The sequence below is a fragment of the Nelumbo lutea genome, chromosome 6, assembly GCF_056320005.1.
Source record: "Nelumbo lutea isolate HS-2025 chromosome 6, American lotus-T2T, whole genome shotgun sequence".
Classification (NCBI taxonomy): Eukaryota; Viridiplantae; Streptophyta; class Magnoliopsida; order Proteales; family Nelumbonaceae; genus Nelumbo; species Nelumbo lutea.
The window spans coordinates 28,599,140-28,622,763 of record NC_142689.1 but is presented as its reverse complement, the minus strand read 5'-3'; the positions used below and the strand labels follow the sequence as shown (position 1 = coordinate 28,622,763).

General features: G+C 40.9%; 1 protein-coding gene across 1 annotated transcript in view; it reads right to left on the bottom strand.

The window, feature by feature from the left end:
• The window catches only part of NS1 (Class II aminoacyl-tRNA and biotin synthetases superfamily protein), a 55,767-nt gene extending 33,510 nt beyond the window's left edge, over positions 1-22,257 (bottom strand). The window contains exons 1-2 of the mRNA XM_088950309.1: positions 21,669-22,257; positions 21,280-21,348 (exon numbers count right to left, since the gene is read on the bottom strand). Coding sequence (XP_088806435.1) covers positions 21,280-21,348; positions 21,669-22,133 — 534 coding nt within the window. The 5' untranslated portion in view covers positions 22,134-22,257. The remainder of the gene's footprint in view (positions 1-21,279; positions 21,349-21,668) is intronic.
• Positions 22,258-23,624: the final 1,367 nt, after the last annotated feature.

The window sequence follows — 23,624 nt, the reverse complement described above, 5'->3', positions numbered from 1 at the left end:
TTTGGCGAAATGAAAAAACTAGTACCACTGGTTCGGTTTACAAAAAGGGGCCATGGTTCGGTTAACCGAGCCGTGGACACCCCTAATCAAGAGGCCTTCATCATGGAAACTGCTACTCACCCATAACACACATAACATCACAAAGAAGTAATGTTTGTTGAATAAATACCTAAGAATCCTTTCTACAGCCTCCATATGTGGTACATTGGGGGAATGCATGAACTGGCTTAGAACCCCAACAGCATAAGCAATGTCCAGGCATGTCATAGACAGATAAAGCAATCTTCCCACTAGTCTTTGAAACTGTTGCCCATCTTTTGGTGGTTCACCATCACAATCACCCAGTTTACGCTCAACAACCATAGGGGTATCTGTTGGTTTTGCACCCTAGTTTGCATGTGTCTAGTAAAAGATCAAGGGTGTACTTCCTCTAAGAGATGAAGATATCCTTTTTCGAGTGAGAAACTTCGATCCCAAGAAAGTACTTTAGGGGACTCATATCTTTCACCCCAAATTGGGAAGCTAAGAACTCCTTCAACTTTTGTATCTCAGAGCCCCAGTTCCCTGTACTGATGATGTCATCCACCTACACTATCAACACTACAACCTGCTCCTAGCACCTCTTAACAAAGAGATTGTGATCAAACTAAAATTGTTTGAACCCAACTTGTTGAACTACCACGTAAAACCTACTCAACCATGCTCTAGGTTGAGTAGAGAGACTTTCTCAACTTGCACACCTTACTTTCACTCCCTTTGGCATGGAAACCAGGTGGTTAAGCCATGTACACTTCCTCTTCCAAATCACCATTCAAGAAGGCATTTTTTACATCAAGTTGGTGCAACTCCCAGTCAAGATTTGTAGCCAATGATATAAGGACCGGAACCAAATTCATCTTTGCCACCAGAGCAAATGTCTCATCATAACACCGTAGACTTGAGTATACCCCTTTGCTACCAACCTTGCTTTGTACCTTTCTATTGTCCCATCTACCTTGTGTTTCACTATAAACACCCACTTACACCCCACTTGGTCTTTCCCTTATAGAGGGCATTAATTTTTTCCTTCATAGCATTTGTCCATTCAGGGTAAGTCAAAGCCTCTACCACATTTTTTGGTATGGGAATACTATCAACGGCTAACAAAAAGGCACAGTAAGAGGGAAAAATATATGGTCATGGGACACATCGTGGGTAATAGGGTGTTTGGTAGTGCATGACCTGATTCCTTTTCTTTGGGCAATAGGAATGTCAAGATCATCTACAACTAAAATGGGAAGAGTGCCTGGCTCAGTTGGACTTGCCTCCCAAGAGTTTGACGGTGTTGGTTGCTTGGTATCCAATAGCTCCACATCTTTAGAACACTACTGATCTCTATGTCACTTACGCAGGAAGACACAAAAAGGAGCATGATCCAAAACAGAAGGAAGAGAAACCTTACGGACCTGCTTCTCCTCCATACTACTCTCCCCTTGAGGAGAAGCTGGATAGAATGGTTCAGACTCAAAAAAAGGAAAATAGAGACAAAATACTTACAACCAATGGGATCAAAACACCGGTAACCTTTTTGAGAGGAGGGGTACCCAAGGAAGATACATGAAATAGACCAAGGGTCCAACTTACCATGGTAAGGAGACAAATCATGAGCAAAGGCACGACATTCAAACACTCTCATAGGGATGGAAAATAAAAGTGACTGAGGGAACAATAACTGATGAGAGGCCTTTATAGTTCAATACTCTAGAGGGCATACTTTTTTTTTATAAATGATGATAATTTTATTAGATCATAAATAGGTTTAAGATTGAAAGGTTATACAACCCTCGAAGAGGCATGAGTTGCAGCCTCCCCCAACAAAATATATGGAAAATAAAAAACAATATAAATCACAATTGAGCCTAGAAAAAGTCTTCCATGTTTGCCCCTTGCTTGGCTATGTAGCAACAAGTACAACATCTATCCAAAATCGTTTTGGTACATTAATATGTAACATCATCCTTCATGCTACTTTAAGAAGGTGTTTGTTCTTTCTTTTTGCAACACCGCTTTTTTGCGGTGTTTTTGCACATGAACTCCGATGAATCGATCCATGGGTCATGGCAAGCAAAAAATTCATTGAGATCACCGCGTAAATATTCTTTTGCATTATATGATTTGAAGATTTGGATCTCAACATGAAACTATGTGAACACCATGATCTGGAAGTCCCTTACAATTTTTGGAACTTTGTCTCTAGTACGCATGGGAGATACCCATGTATAGCGGGAAAAGTTATCAATCAATGTAATAAAATACTTATAACCGCCCCCTCATGTTATAGTAGCAAGTCTCCATATATTAGAATATACAATGTGAAAAGGGAAATTTGATCTTTTATTACTTGAATGAAAATTTGCTCTACATTGTTCGCTCAATTGACACGTTTGACATTAGAAATTTAACAATAAACATAAGTTAAATAGAAAGGGAAAGACCTTTAAAGACCAATTCCCTTCCTTGTTTTCACTATCCCGGTATAAGGTCAAAGTTGTGTCCAATTTTCTAGTTCCTTCTCAGTCTAATTTTGGGTTTGATTGGGATCTAGGGCTTAGAAGAGGCTTAAGGGATGTAGAGGTTGAAAATGTCATGAGTCTGGTTTAGATCTTAGATCAGGTGGTATTGGATCCCTCTGAGAGGGATAAGAGACTGTGGACCCTAACTCCCTATGGGACCTTCTCTTGTGCCTGCCCCTTCAAGTCTCTATTGCCTTCATCCAGCTTATTTGCACAAAACTTTCCAGTTAAGGATGTTTGGGGTGAGTCGGTTCCTCCAAGGATTGGAGCCTTTTGTTGGGAAGCCATCCTCGAAAGATGTAATACTTGTGACGTACTCCAAAGAAAAAGGCCTTTTTTTGGTGCTTGTCTCCAAATTGGTGCATTCTTTGCAAGGCTAATGGTGAAAGCTCCTACCACTTATTAGTTTCTTGCCCCTTTGCTAATGATCTTTGGGAATGGTTTCTTTCCTCTTTTGGTTGCAGGTGGACCCCACTACCAAACATTCAATGTTTGTTTAGCCCCTCATTCTTTGGTTGGCCAAACGAAAGGGGAAGGATAATGTGGAGATGTGTGAGGGCTGCTATTTGCTGGACTCTTTGGGAGGAAAGGAACACCAGAATTTTTTTAAAGTTGAAAGAAGTAAAGAATGCCTTATTGAAGTAGTAACTGTGAGGGTGGTACACTGGCTGAAATCCTTGGACCTATTTGTTGATATTTCTACGGATATGTTGTTGAATAGCTAGCTGGAGGTGGAAAATTCTGCTCCTGCCCGCTCTTTAGTTTGTCTTGTGTGGTCACCACCAAGATGTGGACTTATAAAGCTAAACTTTGATGGAAGTAGTGAGGGAAATCCAGGTCCATCAGGTGTAGGCGGGGTTTTCAAAGATGTGGATGGAAAGGTGCTCATTTTGTATTCAGGTCCCATTGGGGTTGGAGACTCTCTTATAGCTGAGGAGTGAGTTGGGGAGTAGAGAGTTCCCATAGTGTGGAAACTCTGAGAGGCTCATCATCAGGTTTCCACACTATAGTCCCGTAGTAGTCTAACTCCTTCCGTACTGAAGTAAGGGCTGAACAGTACGCTGACAAACTACGATCACCCTGTTTGCAGGTCAAGGACTCGGATTGTAACTAATAAATCTTAGCATAGTGTCTTTGGTCAGAACATCAGATTCCATGGCTACAAGAAGCCAAGACATCACCATATTGTTCTCCTAGTTCCACCTAGCATGTTCAGCTGTCCCACTCTTAAAATTTTTTTTTTTTTTATCAATACACTCTTGGATTATTTTACCTTCTCATTTATGTATCCAGCCTTTCCCCTAGTTGTAACATAAAGTTTTACACCTTTAGACCACTCCAAGTAATTTAGGCCATTTAAAGGGGTAATTGGCATAGAGAATATCATATTGTCAGCTCCTATACTAGTTGTCCCATAGGGTGACGTAACCCCATATAAGGCAGAATCATCGGTTGCCATTAAGACAAGTTCTACCAACACCAAAAGGAAAGACTGATGCACAAAAATTTCCCCACCCTATTTCTACCACTCATAACCACAGGTAAGGCATGAAAACAGGTCAATCTGCATTCTAGAATATTAGAAAAAACTGTTGAAACTTCACTAACAGCAACTAACCAGCCCAAAAAATTAAACTCTGATCACCATTAGATCACACACCACGGTTTCCGAAGCAAAACTGCACATAACTGTTACAAGGGGAGTCACACAATCCCTTTACAGTACGTGTACAAAGGTACACACCAAAAAAAACTACCTTTCACAGCATTGGCTGTCACCAAAAAGGGTCTCCTTGGTGTTTCGACCAAGGGAGAAAACAAAACAAAGTAGTAGTTGAAGGGTCTGACCAGTCCGATCAGGTATTTTCCTCTTCACAGTCCAAAAATACAGGAATTCTGGGTGAGGAGTGATTAGGAGAGAAAGGCATGTTCCTATAGTCCAGAATCTTGCTCTGGTACCATGTTTTCTTCCTGAAAAATGAGAAGAGGAAGAGAAGGGAGGATAAGAGAGAAGAGAATAGAAGAAAAGAATGTTTGGGAGCCAAAAATCTGCGCTGGCAGCAACCAGTTTTCTATTTATAATGATATGATAAAAGAATAAGGAGGAATTACATAAATACCCTTGGCAGCACACTCTAATAAAAAACAACTAAAAGGAATAGCTAAAAACATGCTGACAGCATACTAAGTAACAGCAAATTAACAGTAATCTAACAACAATTGGCAATCAAATACATCATCAAGCACAATGGGTAATCTACCCTTGTGAAACCAGATAAACCATTCAAGAAAGATAGATCCAAAAAGAAAGTGTTCCCCATTGGCCCACCAAAAAAGAAAACCTTTGCACATTCTGACTCGGAAAGAATTTGTTTATAACAATTCAGCCAACCAATCAATTGGCAAAACATCTTTTGAGTTGTTCATGGCTTTACCCCTCATATACCTATTGACCTTGTTCCCTTACCTTCTGATGCCTGTACTTATGCTTCTGCTGATTCTTGTGCCCAACATATTCGTGATTTGTATGCCAATATAAGACAAAAAATTGCTTCAAGTAATGAGAACTATAGACTTGTTGTAAATGCACACCACAGAAATCAAGAGTTCAATGAAGGAGATTATGTCATGGCTCGTGTGGGTCCTATGCGTTACCCAAAGCACTTCTTCAAAAAGTTATATGCCCAAGGCAATGGCCCATTTCGCATTATCCAAAAGATAGGACCTAATGCATATGAACTTGACTTACCTTCAATAATGGGAATTAGTTCAACTTTCAATGTGGAAGATTTGTTTGATCAAAAAAAATGTGGAAGAGACTTAAGCCTTGGACTAGGTACACTTGGATCCTTGGGCAATGGGTCATGTCCACATAGACTTAAGCCTTGGGACTATGGAGGCCCATATTAACTTTTAGAGCCCATTATTTATCTCTTAAATTTTGTATGCCTAGACAATTACCTTAGTGTTCGGGTCAATAGGAGTTCCAACTAACTTGGACCAGAGTGACCATGTTTCCTCCAACAAATAAAGTACATAATTCTGCTGTGAGAGAGATGTTCCCCACATAGACCTTACCACCTCAATCCCCAAGAAGTACTTTAGTTGTCCCAAGTCCTTGAAATTTGTGCTACATAAACTATTTCAATTCATCAATTCCTCAAGTATCACCTTCTATAATAATGATGTTGTCAACATATATTGCAAGAATAATCTTGCCAAATGAAGTATCCCTGCTAAGACTAAATGATCAACGTTGGGTGAAGACCATGGAGATATTCAGGGTGGATTAGGTATAGGGGACCTAATAAAGAGAAACAAGGCCCTACTGGGGAAATGGTTGTGGAGATTCCCTTGTGAGGGTTGTGGCACAGGGTCATTAAAAGGTTACATGGTGAAGCAGATAACGGCTGGGATGCAAAATTAGGCCCCAATGCAGCTCCATCCTCTCCCTGGAAGGCAATCTTTGAGGTATATCCAACTTCTCTTCAATTTATCAGGTTTGATGTTGGTTGTGGCAACAAAGTTTTATTCTGGGTAGACCTTTGGGTTGGGGATGTGCCTCTTATGTTCAATTTCCCAGACCGACTCTTTATCAAACTATGAAAAACAAATCTGTTGCTAGGTTTGGTGTGCTTTCAGAATCAGAGACCTCTTGGGGTTTTGGTTTTAGAAGAGGGTTGAGGGAAAATGAGTGTGAGTCTCTAGTGTTGTTGATTTCAACACTTGAGAGGGTCTACTTGGACCAATCTATAGCTGATTGTAGAGTGTGGTCTCCAACTTCTGATGGTTTATTTTCTTGTGCATCTTTCTTTGGTTTGCTCATTCATATTAATCCTATGGAGGTAAACTTCCCAGTGAGAGAAATTTGGACTAAATCAATCCCTCCAAAAGTACAAGCTTTTTGTTGGGAAGTGTTCCTAGGGAAGGTAAACACTTGTGATGTGCTACAGAAAAGGAGGCCAAACAATTGCCTCTCCTCATGTGTGTGTCCTTGTTTGGGATGTGGTGAAACTCTAACCCACTTACTATTATCCTGCTCTTTTGTTTCTGGTATTTGGAATGTTGTTTGTTCTCTCTTTGGATGCAGATGGGCTCCCCCACAGGATGTGGTAAGTCTATTCAGCCCCTCTCTCCTGTGTCAATAGAAGAAAAGGGGAAAATGCATATGGAAGGCAGTGAGAGCAGCTATAGTATGAACCATATGGGAGGAAAGAAACCTAAAAATCTTTTCAAGAAAAAGCAAAACAACGAAGGAAGTTATTAAAGCCATAAAAATCGGAACTGCACATTGGGTGAAGACCATGGAGATATTCAGAAACTACTCCACGAATGAGATACTAAGAAATCAGGCTGAAATAGCACAAAGAGATGTACCCAAAGTTCTTGTAAGCATGGAATGGAAGCCACCAGCACAGAACAAACTAAAACTGAATTTTGATGTGAGTATGGACTATATGGGAGGAAAGAAACCTAAGAATCTTTTCAGGAAAAAGCAAAACAACGGAGGAAGTTATTGAAGCCATAAAAATCGAAACTGCACATTGGGTGAAGACCATGGAGATATTCAGAAACTACTCCACGAATGAGATACTAAGAAATTGGGTTGAAATAGCACAAACAGATGTACCCAAAGTTCTTGTAAGCATGGAATGGAAGCCACCAGCACAGAACAAACTAAAACTGAATTTTGATGTGAGTTCTCTTGGCAACCCTGGAAGGGCAGGCATTGGGGGTGTGTTTAGAAATTATCTGGGTCTGGTGGTGGCACTCTACTCTGGATCAACAGGTTATGGTGACTCAATACAGGCTGAATCTCTAGCCCTACTTCAAGGTCTAAAGATGACTGAGCAGATAGGAACAACAGACTTAGAAATTGAAGGAGACTCTCTATTGGTCATCTCTTGGGCCAAAAACATCACATCAGCACCTTGGAAGCTCAAGTTTATTTTCAGAGAAATTGACACACTTGCAAGGAAGTTCAACTCTCAGTTTGGTTGGGTTAAAAGGGATGCAAATGGGATGGCGGATACCCTAGCAAAACAAGGGGCAAATAGATCTTCAATGTATTGGGCAGAATTGTAACTGATTGTTGGAGATTGCAATTTATTCGTATGCAATCTTTGGCTATTGTATCTTAATCCCTTTGTTATTAATGAAAGATTTTTACTGATAAAGACTAAATGATCAACGTTGCACGAATGTAATCCAAACTCCTGTAGACAATATTGAACCTAGCTAATCACGTGATGATTGTTTCAAACCATAAATCATCTTCCTTAACATGCACACCTTTCCTACCTCCCACTGAGTAACATACCCAAGAGGTTGCTCCATATAAACCTCTTACCAAAGCTCAAAATGAAAAAAAAATAAAAATAAAAATAAGCCATTTTGATGTCAAGCTGAAACAGAGACCAATCATATTGAGCAGCTAAGGAAACATTACTCGTAGAGAACCCGTTTTGGCAACTGGAGAGAAAGTCTTAATATAGTCAACCCCATACTCTGAGTGTATCCCTTTGCTACTAATCATGCTTTATACTATCAATACTACCATCAACGCGATGTTTAACAGTATAAACCCATCTACACCCTATTGCTTATTTGGTAGGAGGCAAGGAGGTGAGCACCCAAATGTGGTTAAACTCAAGAGCATGAAATTCTTCATCCACCGCCTTCTTCTAGTCAGGAGAGGCAAGGGCTTCCTTGACAAAACGGGGAACAAAAACAAAAGAAAGAAGATATGCAAGTCGCTGGTAGGAAGGAGACAAATGAGTAAAAGATACATAATGAAAAATAGGATGATCAGGACAAGTACGCTTACGTTTTTGAAGAGAAATGAGAAAGTCTATATCAAGTGGATCTATCAATAGTAAAACTGGTGATTGCTCGGCAAAAGTTGGAGCTAGAAAAGAAAATTCCCGTTGTCCCTTAGTGTAGACTCTGTGAACGAGTGCTTGCGTAGAAGCCTCAACAATGGGAACTAGTGGATCTGTCGAAGGCAAGGAAAACTATACTATAGAGAAAAACGATACATTATCAAAAATGAAAACATTAGGAAGAACAAAAAAAACCAATGAAGGAAAGGGCTACAATGTTTATAACCTTTTTGGTTTTGAGAATATCATAGAAACACACAATTAAGATCATCAGGATCAAGCTTATCCAACCCAAGACCAAGTCTATGAACAAAACATACACAACAAAAAAAAACAAGGATGAAGAAGAAATGGAGGTATAAGGGGAAAAAAAAAAAAAAAAAAAGATGAAAGAAAGGAGACACCACCAAGGCACCAAGAACATATGAAGGTATATGATTTATGAGGAAACAAAACGTAAGAACAGTGTCATTCTTATAAACTTTAAGAATGGACATCTGAATTTAAGGGTGGTCGAGCCATATCAAGTAAGTGTCTATTCTCCCATTTAGCCACAACATTTTGTTGGGTACAAGCAAAAAGACTAATGGATAATTCCATGGAAACGCCAAACTAATTTTGAATTTCAGCATAGAAAGAAAAATATCAAACAATTCTCTAAACACATTTTCAATAAATCCATTTCATTTTTGAATGATAATCGATAAATGAAACAAAATATTTCAATACATTATAACACTTGACCTGACTAGGAACCAAAACATTAGAATAAAGAAGTACAAAAGAACCCCAATCATCACTAAATGTAACAAAAATATTTGAATCCCTTGGAACAAATGACAATCGATTATGTTTACTAAGTTGACACAATTCACATTGCAACTTTGTAATAGACGCCAAACTAGGAACAAGTTGCTTAAGAACGGGAAGAGACGGATGGCCCAATTGACAATGCCACTGAAGAGGTTTAAGTGTTGTATGTAAGGCTTTATGCGAATCACCACTATCCAAATAGTATAGTCCTCTAGCTTCATGCCCGCCACCAATCGTCTTCCCCATCTTGAGATCCTAGAACACACAATAAGAGGAATAGAATGAGATAGAGAAATTAAGAGTTTTTGTTAATTTACTTACAAACATGAGACTGAGGGGAAACTTTGAAACATATAACATAGAAGGTCAAATCTGACTAACTTTTACATTACCAATACCTAAAACGGAGGAAGTAGCGCTATTAGCTAATTTAATAGATTGGGAGGTAGAAAGAGGGACAAGGAAACAAAAAAGTCTATAGACCCAGTCATGTGGTTTGAGGCTCTAGAGTCTATAACCCAAGACTTGAAAGATGCAAGACATGCTACACCTGATTTAGCAAGAGTAGCAATGTTACCAAAAGAAGAAAACATGTGAAGTTTTACATGATCATCACTTGTGATGGATATCAATTCCTCCTTCCCAGTACTCGAAGCAAAAGGGTCATCACCAATAGTACCACGATGCTCTCCAACTGAAGCATGATTGGCTCATGTAGAAAATGGGCCATGTAAGTCATAGCAGAAATTCATCATGTCCTTGATGCCTACAATGGCTATACTTGTGCATTGCACACATCCACCACCACCTCTAGCTCCACGTCCAACAGCCCTCATAGCCCCTCTACCACAAATTCTTCTACCAACATCACCCCCTCTAGTAGCAAGCTTAGGCAGGCCTCTCTAACATGAGTGTGTTCTCATTATGTGGATTGGAATCTCTTCTGATGCAAGAAAACCTTTCAAAGAGGGATAGAAAGTCACTCTACCCAAAATTTGAGCACGCACTAGCTCAAACTCAGTTCTCAACCCAAACTCTTTTACACTCTTATCGCCTTGTTGAAGAGTAAAATATTCCTGATATAACTGGTAAATCCTTGTCACACTGTCATGTCCTGAATAAAGTTGTTTGTATGATCCCAGATCTCCTTGGTAGTGTTCAAAAACATAAGGTTAACACTAATGTGATTCTCCATACTTTTTTTTATCAGTGTGATTCTCCATACCATTCCAAAGCCACGTCGTAATCAGTATTCTTTCACCCAATCATTATATCCAACAATTCCACTTTTTGGCTTATCCTCCTTAATATATTTTAATTTACCATTGGCAATAAAAAACACCTCAACTGACTTCAACCACGGTACATAGTTAAGACCATTAAGCTTAACAAAGGTCATTTGAACAGCCATATAATCTTGTTGTAACACCACAGCAGATTTAACCTCACCATTTGATGAAGCCATAATGCTGAAAACTCTCTGATTGCAAACCAAGGACAAAACCACCACTCAACAGTTACTAATACCACACTACCAAAGGCTGACAACACACTGTAATAAACCACCAGATCATCACAAACCAAGTGAGAATTCATTCGGCCAACCTTTTAAATATGTTGTCCCTCTTCAAGTTGCTGAAAGGAGGCTTCTTAGCAACCTACTGAAAAACAATCTTTGATCCCTTCCTTCGATTCTCCAATGAATGAGAAACTTCTCCCGACGCAAGGGGCTATTAGGCGATCAAGAGGAACCCAGGCCAATCACAGGTGCTCTGATACCATGTGATCTACCTTAAAAACAAGAGAAAATAGAAAGAAAAATAGAGAAACAGGTGTAGATGAAAACTAAACAGAAAGTAGAAGAGAAGAGAAAAAAGAAAAAAGAAGAGAAGAGAAAAATCAAAAAAAAAAAGAAGAGAAAAGAAAATAGGGCTGTGGCAAAGAGAGATCCAAAAATAACTCTCTCTAACTGCCACCCTTCTTCTATTAATGTTATATTGCTGAGTACAATGACAGAACTCCAACTGCTTAAGTAACCAAGCAAGAGAGAAACAATAAGCTTAACCAAAAAGACTCTTACACCCTGCTGCCAATACACATATATATAACTAATAACCTCTTACAATCTTTAAGGAAAAAAAATGTATTGCCGCTGATGAAGAGGAGGTGGTTGATTATAAGGTGCAGCATTAGGTAACTCATTACCCAAGTGATGAATTTCAAGGTGCTAGTGACCAATCTTTAGGTCTGTTCTTCTTGGGGAGATGCACTGTTGAATAAACATTCCGGATATTGGAAGAAGAAGAAGAAGAAGGAGCTAAAAGGGATATAGGAGGCCATGGCAAATCAAAGTGGTTAGGAGGCTGAGCTCATGTTTAATAGCAGGGAACCAGTCCTGGTTTGCAAGGAAGTGCATAATATATTTGCTAGAGATGTGGCAGTGTCAATCAAAACAAGGTCTATATTTAGTTGATTGAAATTGAAGTTCCGAAGCCCACTGCTCCTTTTTATTTAATGTATTTTCTTTATGCTATCAGAAGAAAATTAGTGAGGTTGTAATAGATATACAAGACTTGCTAGTGAAACTCTGCTGAATAATCCTCCCTCCCTGCATTTGTTCCAATCTGGAACATTAATAACTACTAGGTTTACAAGTCAAGCCTTTACTCATGAACCTGCTGACACCAGCAAAACTCTAGAAGAGAGGATGAAATTGTACCTGTTAAAATTGTGTATACTTGAGCAGTTTTATTGCTGGCTCTGAATAAACATTTACCAATAAGCATTCCCCATCTAGTAATGTGCAAGTTGACTATTGAGGTTTTATATGATCGGTTGGCTTCATAGGATTCAAATAATCCAATCTCCATGACTCACAAAGATTTAACTCATTCAAAGGACCATTAAACAACATTAGCTGCATGTTGATCATGGTGATTCAGTGACAGCAGAATTGTTGGCCTTACTCCAAGGTGTAAAGCTTGCAAAGCAGTTTGGGTTCCAACAGGAGGTGGAAGGGGACTCTCAGGTGGTCATTTCATGGACAAGAAGTAACACTCAAACCCCTTGGATTATATAAACACACCTTTTGGGAGATTGAAAGTATAACAAGGGAGCTAACTGTCAACTTTAAATGGATGAGGAGAACTGCTAATGGGATGATGGCAGATACTCTAGCTAATCAAGGGGATTTTATACATCAATTGTTTTGGTCAAAACTGTAATTTCTTATCAGCAACATAGAAAAGATTTCACTAATAAAAAAATTCAAGGTTACAACAAGAAGTTGTGGGGAAAAAAAAAACAGCTTTAGAAAGCTGCTACAATCCAAATTTACAATTGAGCCCAAAACAGATGTGTTCTTTGTACCCCTTGCTTAGCTAAGCTGTCTACCGATCTGTCGGCAGTTCTCCTCACCCATCTCACTCAGATTGACATGTCCTTAGCCATTTAAATCTCCTCAAATGCCATGTCACCCCGTCCCCCTTCAGCAGCCATTTTACCACAGTTTTCAAGTCTCCCCCAATGATCAGTTTATTAATACCCAACTCTTTTGCCTTTTCAACCCCATATACAGCAGCCAAAAAACTCTGACCTTGCCACATCACATTGTTCCACATGACTGGAGTATAAAGCAACGATATTTCGACCTTCATCCCTAATGGCCCCTATGCCTGAGGGGCCCGGAACCCCCATTAAAGTTCAGCTTGTTCCAGCCATCTATTGGGGGTGACCACGTCTCAACAGATTTCTGTCTTGTAGATGAAGAGGCAGTAATAACACCCCAAGCCGTGAAAAAAAAGTCTTCAATCTTCTAATCCAACATGTCTTAACTTCCATCTCCCGCATCAGCCATTTGAATTTCCTCTTCTCATTATTATACTTCCATAAATCATTTTGGTCTTTAGTCAGCAACCCTATCACCACCTCTGAATCCCCTTCAATTATAAGTTTCTTGATGTTCAATTCCTTGGCTTTTCGGCCTCCTTCCAAAACTGCACATATCTCAGCTCTAAGGGAGTCACCCACTCCAATTGGGCCTGAGAACATAGCAGAGATGACCCCATTTTCATCTCTAAAAACACCCCCGATCCGCGATTGTCCCGGGTTTCCCCTACTACATCCATCAAAGTTTAATTTCAAGAATCCACTAGGTGGGGGGGTCCAAGCCACACTCGTTACTGACTTGGTCTGCGTGCAATTTGCAATTTCACCCCACTTCCTCAACATGTCATCCACAGTGTAATCTGTGAATATTTCCAAAGATTTCAACCATTGTACCGCCCTAAAATGTATGATAGACCTCAGATCTGCTGTTCCTCTCTGAGTTTCTGAGAATATCCTGGAGTTTCTTTCTTCCCACAGTGTCCAACATACTGCAGCCCTTAGTCCTCTCCACATTGTCCTTCCCCTTTTTAACCGCCACCTGAAAAAGGAGGGTGAGAAGAGGCCCTGCATGTCTGATGGGGGATTCCAGCTGCACCCAAATAAGGAGAAATCCCAATCCCACAATGACCTCACGAAATGGCAAGACACCATTAGGTGAAAACCATCTCCCCATCTGCTTTACACAGAACACATCACTGAGGTGACAAGCAAGTATTGGGTCTCTTCTTTTGGAGTAGATCACCAATGTTGATTCTTTCCAGATAGGCTTCCCAACAAAAACTACTAACCCTAGGAGGTATATCTCTGCACCAAACCTCACCAACAGGGAAAGGGGGCAAGGTAGGACTGGTGGACTGACTTAAGACTTTGAAGAACGAAGCACAAGAGAAAATGCCATTGGGGGTAGGTGTCCAAATTCTAGAATCTGCCCTAGTGGGGTCTAAGACAACGTTATCAAGAAATGCAAGAAGGCTCGAAATACAGTCAAAGTCTGAGTCCCTCAAATCCCTTCTTAGACCCAAGTTCCACCCAATCCTAGAAGTGGTAGAGGACGGGGTGGTAAAAGACGAGATCGGCTCATTTTTCAAATTAGAAAGAGCATAGAAAGACGGAAATTGATCCTTTAGAGGGACGCTCCCCACCCAGGTTTGTTCCCAAAATTTTATAGAGTTACCAGAATTCAAATCATACCTGATATTAGGAATGAAAACTGGTAGCAGGTCATGAATGGCTTTTCAAGGAGAATTGCTTGTGATCCTAACTCTGATTCCAGCATCCCATCCATTGTGCTCCAGCCCATGAATACTTGCCACTATTCTCACCCATAGCTTCTCCTCCTCCAAAGGAAACCTCCACAACCACTTCCCCAATAGAGTCATATTCCTTCTCCTAATACTCACAAGCCCCAAACCACCACACGACTTACTCCTACACACTATCTCCCAGCTAACTCTATGATCCCTCTTCTCTTCTCCCGGCTCCCACAGGAAATCTCTCATTAACTTCTCTAATCCGTTAGCAATATTCACTGGGATTTTAAACAACGACATGAAAAAGGTGGGTAAGTTAGCAAGCGTGGCCTTAATTAATGTAATTCTCCCACCAAGAGAGAGGTAGTTCTTTTTCCAAGATACCAATCTTTTTCCAAACCTTTCCATCACCAAGTTCCAGAAACTCTCTCTCTCTTGGGATTATCACCTAATGGTAATCCTAAGTAGTTCAGAGGCCACTCCGAAACTTCACACCCCAGCATTTCAGCACTCTCCCTGATCTTTCCCTCCTCCAAATTCACCCCCACTACACAGCTCTTCCCAAGGTTAACCTTCAAATTGGACATTTTCTCAAACAGTTGTATCACCGACTTTAATTTCCTAATAAACCTCACATTACCACCTTCACAAAGCATAATCGTGTCATCAGCAAACTGTAAGTGAGTGAGGGGGGTTTCCATCCTCCCAACCCTCCAGCCTCTAATGAGCCCCCTAGAATCTACTCTGTGAATCAGTTTCCCCAACACCTCCACAATTAAAATGAACAAGAAAGGAGAAAGGGGGTCTCCTTGTCTTATACCCCTACTGGCTGGAAAGAAATCTACCACCGTCTCATTCACTAGCACTGAATAATGACAATTCCGAACACGGCCCATGATCCACTTAAACCATCTAGCCCCAAACCCGAATTTAGTTAAAACTTTCCTCAAGAACTCCCAGTCCACCAAGTCATAAGCCTTTTCCAAGTCCAGCTTACATACCACTCCCTTCTTCTTATCCCTCTTAAGGTTCTCCACACTCTCATTAGCAATTAAAATCTGGTCGGTAATTTGTCTTCCACTCACAAAAGCTCCTTGATAGTGTGCAATGATATCTGGCAGTACCTTCTTCAGCCTCAAAGACAACACTTTTGCAATGATCTTATACAAGCTATTAACCAAACTTATTGGTCTAAAATCCTTCAGGTGGGATGCATCTTTCTTTTTTGGAATTAAGGCTATAAATGTAGAGTTCACGCCCGGATTGACAATTCCTCTCCTAAAAAACTCCTCAAACACCCGCAAGAGATCATCTTTCAAGATATCCCAACAATCTTGATAAAAAGCCATTGTAAACCCATCCGGCCCTGGAGCTTTTGTTCTATCCATAGAAAACACAACCTCCTTGATCTCTTCTATATTAAAGCTTCTTTCCATCCTTCTCCTGTTCTCCACCCCTACATCTGGCCAATCCAAACCTTCTACTCATAGGCCTTCTTAGAATAGATTTGAAGTGCTCCACACAGGCCCTGGCAATCTCCTCTTGCTGTACTAACTCAACTCCATCTACTACCAATTTAGAGATAAAGTTCTTCCTTCTCCTATCATCTGCTAGAGAGTGGAAATACCTAATGTTTCTATCTCCCTCTTGCAACCATTTACACCGAGATTTTTGCCTCCAGCTAATTTCCTCCTTGTGCAGGCAGTCCTCTAACTATCTTCTCAGTTCTCTCCTGAGGTTATTGTCATCCTCTCCAAATTCTCCCCTTTCCTCTTTAAAGTTAAGGCTTTCAATCTTCTTCATAAGGTCTCCCTTTCTTTCTTCTGTCCTCCCGAACTCCATCAAATTCCACTCCTTGATTCTTGCTTTCAAGAATTGGAGTTTCTTATGGAATCTCATCCCCTCCCACTCCACCAACGGGTTACACTCATGCCACCACTCCACTTTGTTAGGAAACCCTGGATGAAGTAATCACATATATTTCAAATCTAAAGGGGGTAGGACCTCCACACCTTCTTTCCTCCTTACATAACACTATGGGCCAGTGATCCGAGGTCACCCTTGGGAGAGCTCTAGCATCCAAGGTTCCCCAATGTTCTTCCCAATCCAAAGAGAACAGGAATCTATCCAGCTTAGAACAAATGGGTCTAGATTGGAGATTTGACCATATAAATGTCTTATGTGCTAGGGGAATCTCTTTAAGCTCAAAGGCATCCACAAAACTGTTAAACTTCCTCATGCTTTTTGTCACCCTCTGGTTAACCTTGTTGGACTCTTCCAATAATCTAGTCACATTGAAATCCCCACCCATGCACCAAGGCCCATCCCACAACCCTCTAACATTAGCCAGTTCCTCCCACAGCTCCTTTCTCTCTCTATAGTCATTCGGTCCATAAACACTTGTGAGCACCCACGTATAATCATCCTCTTGCTGCTTAAATTTCATGGAAACCGAGTACTTTCCGATCAACTCCTCCATACCTTCAACCACATCCCTCTTCCACATTGTTACAATCCTCCCGGAAGCACCCCACGATGGAGCCGCCACCCAGCTAATCCCCTTGGCTTTCCATACACTCCTTGCCCATTTATCATTAAACTCCATTCTCTTAGACTCTTGCAGCAGTACAATGTCTGGGTCATACCGTCTTATTACCTCTTTTATTGTTGCTCTCTTCTTCGCACTCCCAATTCCCCTCACATTCCAACTAAGAATCTTCATTCCACTTCTTTTTACAAACCCCTTGCCACCTACCCACTACTTTCCCCCTTTCCTTCTATCTCCTTTTACCTCAAGCTTCTTGTCTCCTTCTACATCTCTCTTTAATCTCTCTACTTCACTCAACCTCCTCTTCTTTGTTATGATTTGCATCTTCCTCTTCTGTACACTTTCTTTCAACTCGTTCAAATCTTCCAGCCTACAGCCCAACTTCCCTACAAATTCCGCCATCGTGTCTTCTCTCCCCGATTCCACCACCCCTACCCTTCCTACAGATTCCCCTTCATCTCTGTCCACCTGCCTTTCCTTCCTCTCCTCTAGTCCCACCTCAATTCTTTCCTCTCCAACCTTCCTCCCCTTAATGTTACCTCCCTCCTTCCCTGCTTTCTCCCCGTAATCCTCTCCATCTCTACCCTCATTCCTTTCCCTCCTCTCCACTAACCCCTCCTCTCTTCCTTCCTCCCCTTCCCTCTTCCAAATAAGCTTCCCTTCCACATCCTTAAACACTCTTGCAATGATTTCCCACACTTTTCCACTCCTATACCTTTCTTCCCGCACCTTCCCACAATCCTTCCTTCCCCTTTCCCCCTCCTCAGAGAGCCCGCCTACTAGCTCGACTGCATATTCAAGGGCTATAGGACATGGTACAGGAACGGAATCCGGAACCAAAGACACAAGAGACACATTAGTAGCACAAACCGAAATCACATGGTTACCTGGGACTGATGGACAAACTAGAATAGGACTGCTCCCGGCCTCCTTCTCTTGTTCCAGAGGTTGGTAAACAATTATCTTCCTGAGTTGGTTGGGAAGTACCTTTGTCATTTGATCAACCTGGTGATCTTTCCACTCTACCCCTGGGTCACCCCTAGATGGCGTATTCCTGCTCTGCTTCCGGTTCTCCCGGTTTTCCCCTTTTGATAAACCATGCGCACTCTGTGGTCTTGGGAGTGAGATAAGCCGATTGCAGTCTTCACCCTGGAATAATCTTGCAATATTCCACCTTCCCAATCACCTCCAGCACAGCTGCCTTCATCATTTACACTGCCCACGCTAGAGCCATCAATAGAAAGGTCTTCCGATTCATCATCGCCTTCACCGCACTACACCCAACCTTCAAACTTCTCTTTCTTCTCCTCAGTTCTTCCCCCAGTGAAACTTGGCTTCGGCCTCTCTGAGAAGCCTTGCACGGGGCTAAGCTCCTTCAAACTTCGTCAGGAGACCCACTGTAACGCCCTCTTCTTTTCTGGTTTCCGGAGCTGCACGCATTCCCCCTTTTGGCTCGCAACTGGGGACGATGATAGACCGAAACCGATGTCGATCATAGTCGAAACCCCAGTCACGTGTTTCACTAAAGGCTCACGACCTTTTTAACGAGCTGGGTCGGGCCCGCTGACCTGTTTGGGCCTTTACAAATACCATTAGCAGCCCACATGGGCTTTTGCTTTGGCCCATTCTTAAACACCCGCGAGCTCACGTGACTTTTAAGAAGGTCATGCACGTCCAACCCCGGCCCCGGTTTGGTTTTAACAGGTCTAAGTTCGGTTCATCCTTGGACCAACCCCTTTTCCTTGTTCAAAACAGTCTTAGCGCCGGTTACAACCTGTGCAAAGGACCTGCCACCCTCCAGACAGTTCACTGCTTCCACCCGCGAAAATCCCACCCCCTGCCTGCTACCCTTTTGTTTCTCCAGCAAAAGTTTTTCCATTTTAGTGAAAGTGATTTTCTTGTTTGAATCCTCCAACCCTTTCTTGCCACGCAGCTCTTCATCTTCAACCTTCTCATCTCCCTCCCTACGAGCCTCTTTCCAGAGCATTGATTCAGTGGATGAAGCCAGCCACACAGAGTAGCAATGCCCTTCGACTAACACCTCTAACTTCTGAGGAATCTCCTCAGGTTCTACTCCATTCAATAAAATGGAAGCTGAACGAAGGTCTCCCCAAAAGGCACTTCCTAGTGATCCTCCACACATCAAAGCAATGGATTTAGCAGTTTCTTGCTTCCACAAGTGAAAGGGAAGACCTAAAAGACGCACCAACACTCCATCTTCAACAAAGAAATCTTTGGAGTTTGATCCCAAACACCATCTTGATACTATGAAATTTCCAAGTTTAGCTTGGATGTTTAAAGCCTCAATTTCTACTCTGTTCTCAAGCAGATCCAGCAAAGCCTTGTCCTTCTCAAAAGGTGTTAAAATAAATGTGCTCTTCAACTTTAAGCTTGTTGTTAACAGATCTGCAACTGTCCTCCAGTCAAGATGGGAGCTGAAGCTTTAACTATCAGTTTACCTTCCCAATCACCTCTCTGTATGTTTACTCCCATTCTGTATTTACCTACCCCAGCTAACACTAAAAGAGTCTCTTGCTTAACATTGTTCACCATACTGCTAGAACTGCTTATCTTCCTTTTTACTATTGCTTCTCTTTTAACACTCAGGCGTTTCAGCAGTTCACATAAGGCGCCATGAACTGCCTTCCAGCCTTGACTCTTCCTTCCTTCTGGAAAGCAGATCATCTGCTTTCTACCCTTGCCAAAAAATTCTATCAAGGAGATAAAATAACCTTTAAGGTTTCTCCTACACTCTACCACAAACCTTCTTCCAGTTTCTAAGAGAAGCTCTTTCCAACTATTTTGCTTGCCTTTGTTACTTGCACCTTCCACAAACTCCTTGAGCCCTTCAATTACCGCCGCCCCTTCTAACAGCACCATCCCTCTCTTTGCTTCCCTGATTTTCAAGCTCAGTTGACCATTTAATCTCAGTTCCTCAAAAAGGAGCTCCTTAGATTCAATCTTCTAAGCTTTTTTCCAACGGCCTACCTCCACAAAATCTCCCATCTCAGTTCCTCACCCTCTCACCCTCTCAACAACCCTCTGTTTGGTTCACCCTCTCACCCTCTCACCAACTCAGACAATGGCAACAGAAGAAAACACAGTTCCTCACCCTCTCACCCTCAAACATACCTTTCAAAAGAATCATTATTCCAAATATTCTTACATTTCTTCCCTCCCAAATAGTCTGTAGTGCTGCCCTAGTACACCCCCACAAGATCCTACCCCACCATTTAGTGTAGCTGATGACAATAGGGCTAAACAATCCATCCAACTATCAGGAGAAGACCACCTGCAACCAAAGATGGAAGCAAACCAATTCCAAATAAAGCTAACAAAAGGACAAAAAATTAGAAGATGAAATGCAGTCTCACCATTCAACTTACACAGGACAAAACAGTTGGGGGACAAACACCAATTTGGTCTTTTTCTTTGAAGTAGATCATAGGTATTAATACAACCATGAAACATTTCCTAACAGAAAGCACTAATTTTAGGGGGAACGGAAGAATACCAAATTACCTTGACTAAGAAGGAAGGAGAAGAGGAGGTGACCTCCAAGGAATGTAAGAAGGATTTACAAGAAAACGGCCCATCAGAATTAGGGCCCCCAAACCCTAGAATCCGATCCACCTTCTCCCAAGAACACTGAATTAGCATGCCTAACAACTCAGACACTCTAGGAAGTTCGTATTCTCTAAGGTTCATGTCAAAGCCAAAATTTCGGATAAGCCCTGAAGGATGAGGGGGCTGACTTGGAAATTTAGAAATAGGCCTACCCTTGAACTTGGAAAGATCAAAAATAGAAGGGAATCTCTTACCTAGAGGGGTATCCCCAATCCACATCCTCCCAAAATCTAATTTTCTAACCAGAAGCCAAGACATACCTGATATGATTTAGAAAGGTAGGAGGAATTTCATGGATGGTCTTCGAGGGGCAGCCAAGGTAGCTCTACGGAGACATCCAGCATCCCATCCATTGCTTAACATGCCATGAATTCTTGCAACAACCTTGTGTCATAATTTCTCATTTTCATTGGGAAATCTCCACAACCATTTTTGAGCAAAGCCTGAATCTTCAACTTAACATTACCAATTCCCAATCCCCCTTATGCCTTCAATTTCACCACTCTTTCCCATCTAACCAAATGATCCTTCTTTTTTTCCCAGCTCCCAAAGAAAATCCCTCATGATTTTTTCAATTTTCCTCACTATCTCTTGTAGCATCCTAAACACTAACACCTATTACGGTGGAAGATTTGCAAATGTAGACTTAATAAGAGTTATTCTACCCCCATTGAGGTCAATTTATTTCAAAAGAGACGTACGAATGTCGAGATGGTTACCTGATCATAACCTTCAGCATCTGAGTTTATCACGCATTGCATGTTGGAAAGGCATGAGCCATCATTGACCTGAATGATCAAAATCCACAAAGCAAGTAATGATTAAAACTTAAAACTTAAAAGTAAAATCAGATACAGATTAAATCGAAAATATAAAACATAAACCAACTAACGCCACCCACTATATATCCACTCTCCAGTTACAAACACCCGATACCATGCTACGGAAGCAAAAAGGCCATATTACTCACTGAAAAAAACGCTACTTTGTCAATATCAATAAGGTTTCCCAGAAATAAAGAACGGATTTTGATAATATGAGAAGAGACTCCCAATAATTACAAAATAACAGTAATGTCCAAACGACTGAACAAGATGATGGTTTCAACCTCCATAAATGTAATGCTGCGTTGCACACGAAGTGTTCGAACCCAACCCTTTACAACAAGCGTCTGCCCCACTCGATCCAATCCTTCATCAGGCCCTCCCTTTATGTCAGCAATCCTCAACCGTTTTCTAAACTCCCGAACCTTTTGGCCAGTTCCCACATCCGGCTTCTCGAGAAACTCCTTCTTTGCCTTTTCGACTGCTTCCTCGGAGGAGATAGCTCCAACAATTGCACTGGAGAAACACCTCCTGTTGAATATAGAGGGGTCCGGAGAATCGCGCCGGAGATGGCGAACGCCAGGGTAACAGTGAAGAAATGGCGGGAAAGTAGGAGCTTTGTTAGTTAGGGTTCTGAATCCCGTTAGGACATTTCTGCCGGTGGTTATGTTATTGAGAAAGGAGATGAAACGAGCGGCTGACTGAGGTCTAAGTCGAGCAGAAGAAGCTGGAGACAGAGCAACTGCCATTTCCTCCTATCCTGTAAACCTGTACAGCCGTTTAGTCACTCGTGACCACTACTCCCAGTCCTGGTTCAGCTCAATATCCCTTTGTCTTTGAGCCTGCCTTTGAAAAAAGTAGGTAAATATCCCGTGTATATGGTCTATTGAATTAGGTAGTGCCGCTAATTTCATCAATCCGCTATGATTGCACCAAATGTCCAGTTGATTTGATATACTTGTACAGATTTAGGGTTTCCTTTTATCTAACATACCCTTTATGCACTTTTTAATCAACACCTCGTACTACCAAAGGGTTAGTGACAATAACATGGGCTCAGCTTGGAACGAGTATATAATGCATTTTTGGTTCATACAAATGTAATGTTGGATTAGTTTTGTATTGATAGGTTTATTTTCTTATCAAACAAGTTTTAGTTGTAATGAAGCAAACATGAATTCTAATAAAATAATATACATTTTTAACAAAAGCCAATTTCCAATGCAAATTTATTTATTTTTCAATGAAAATTATATCTTGGGTTTTTTATGTAAACATGTCTTAGAAATTGTGCTTTCTATCATTGTCGATGCACAAAATATTCCTGCCAAATACTAACAAAACTGAACTGGAGTATATATTTACACTAAGATGGCATTTACACTTTATTTGTAATGTTTCCAAAAAATATGCAAAATGTTGGATCCATGCATAAATGCATTATGGTTCAACTTTGGTTTAAACAAAAAATAAATAAATAAATAAACAAAATACATCAATCATCCACATAGGATGGCAATGTATCAAATTTTACTTAGATTAAAAAATAAAAACATTACTTCGATTTTTATGAAGCAACATTTTACTCTCATTTACCATTGAAGTAACAAAGAAATTGATTTGCTTCCGTCCTCCACGACTCAACACCGGAAAGGTGATAATTGATACTTCTAATAACACCTTTCATGTCATCGATGACCTCTAATCAACGTGTTTCTTCTTCAACAAACCCCTTAGAAATTGACAAGTTCAATTTAAATATGTTTCACCACTCCTAATGCGAATCGGTGTGTTTCTTCTTCTTCTTCATCAAACCCGTTAAACATCAACGGCTTCAACTTAGGTCTGTTTTACCACTTATAGTGCAAATCGATGTATTTCTTCTCCAACAAACCCCTTAAACATCGATGGCTTGTGATCTTAGAAGATTTCGACATAACTTCAACACAACTCATCGGTCATTGTGATGCTTATTCCTCAACAAAGCCCCAGGGCATCAGCAGCTTCTAATTGCAGGAGATTCCAGCTAATACAATAGTCAATCTTCCAATTTGCAACCCATATCTACTCAATCGATGTGTTTCTTCCTCATCGTAAACACCAAAGGCAACAACAACTTCTAATCTCAAGAGATCTATTTGAGTTTCTTTCATTTGTGTGTGTAATACGACAATTTTGATCTTTATTTGGTTTAGCTATACGTGCCACAAATGTTGTTTTGTTTTTATTTTTTATTTGTT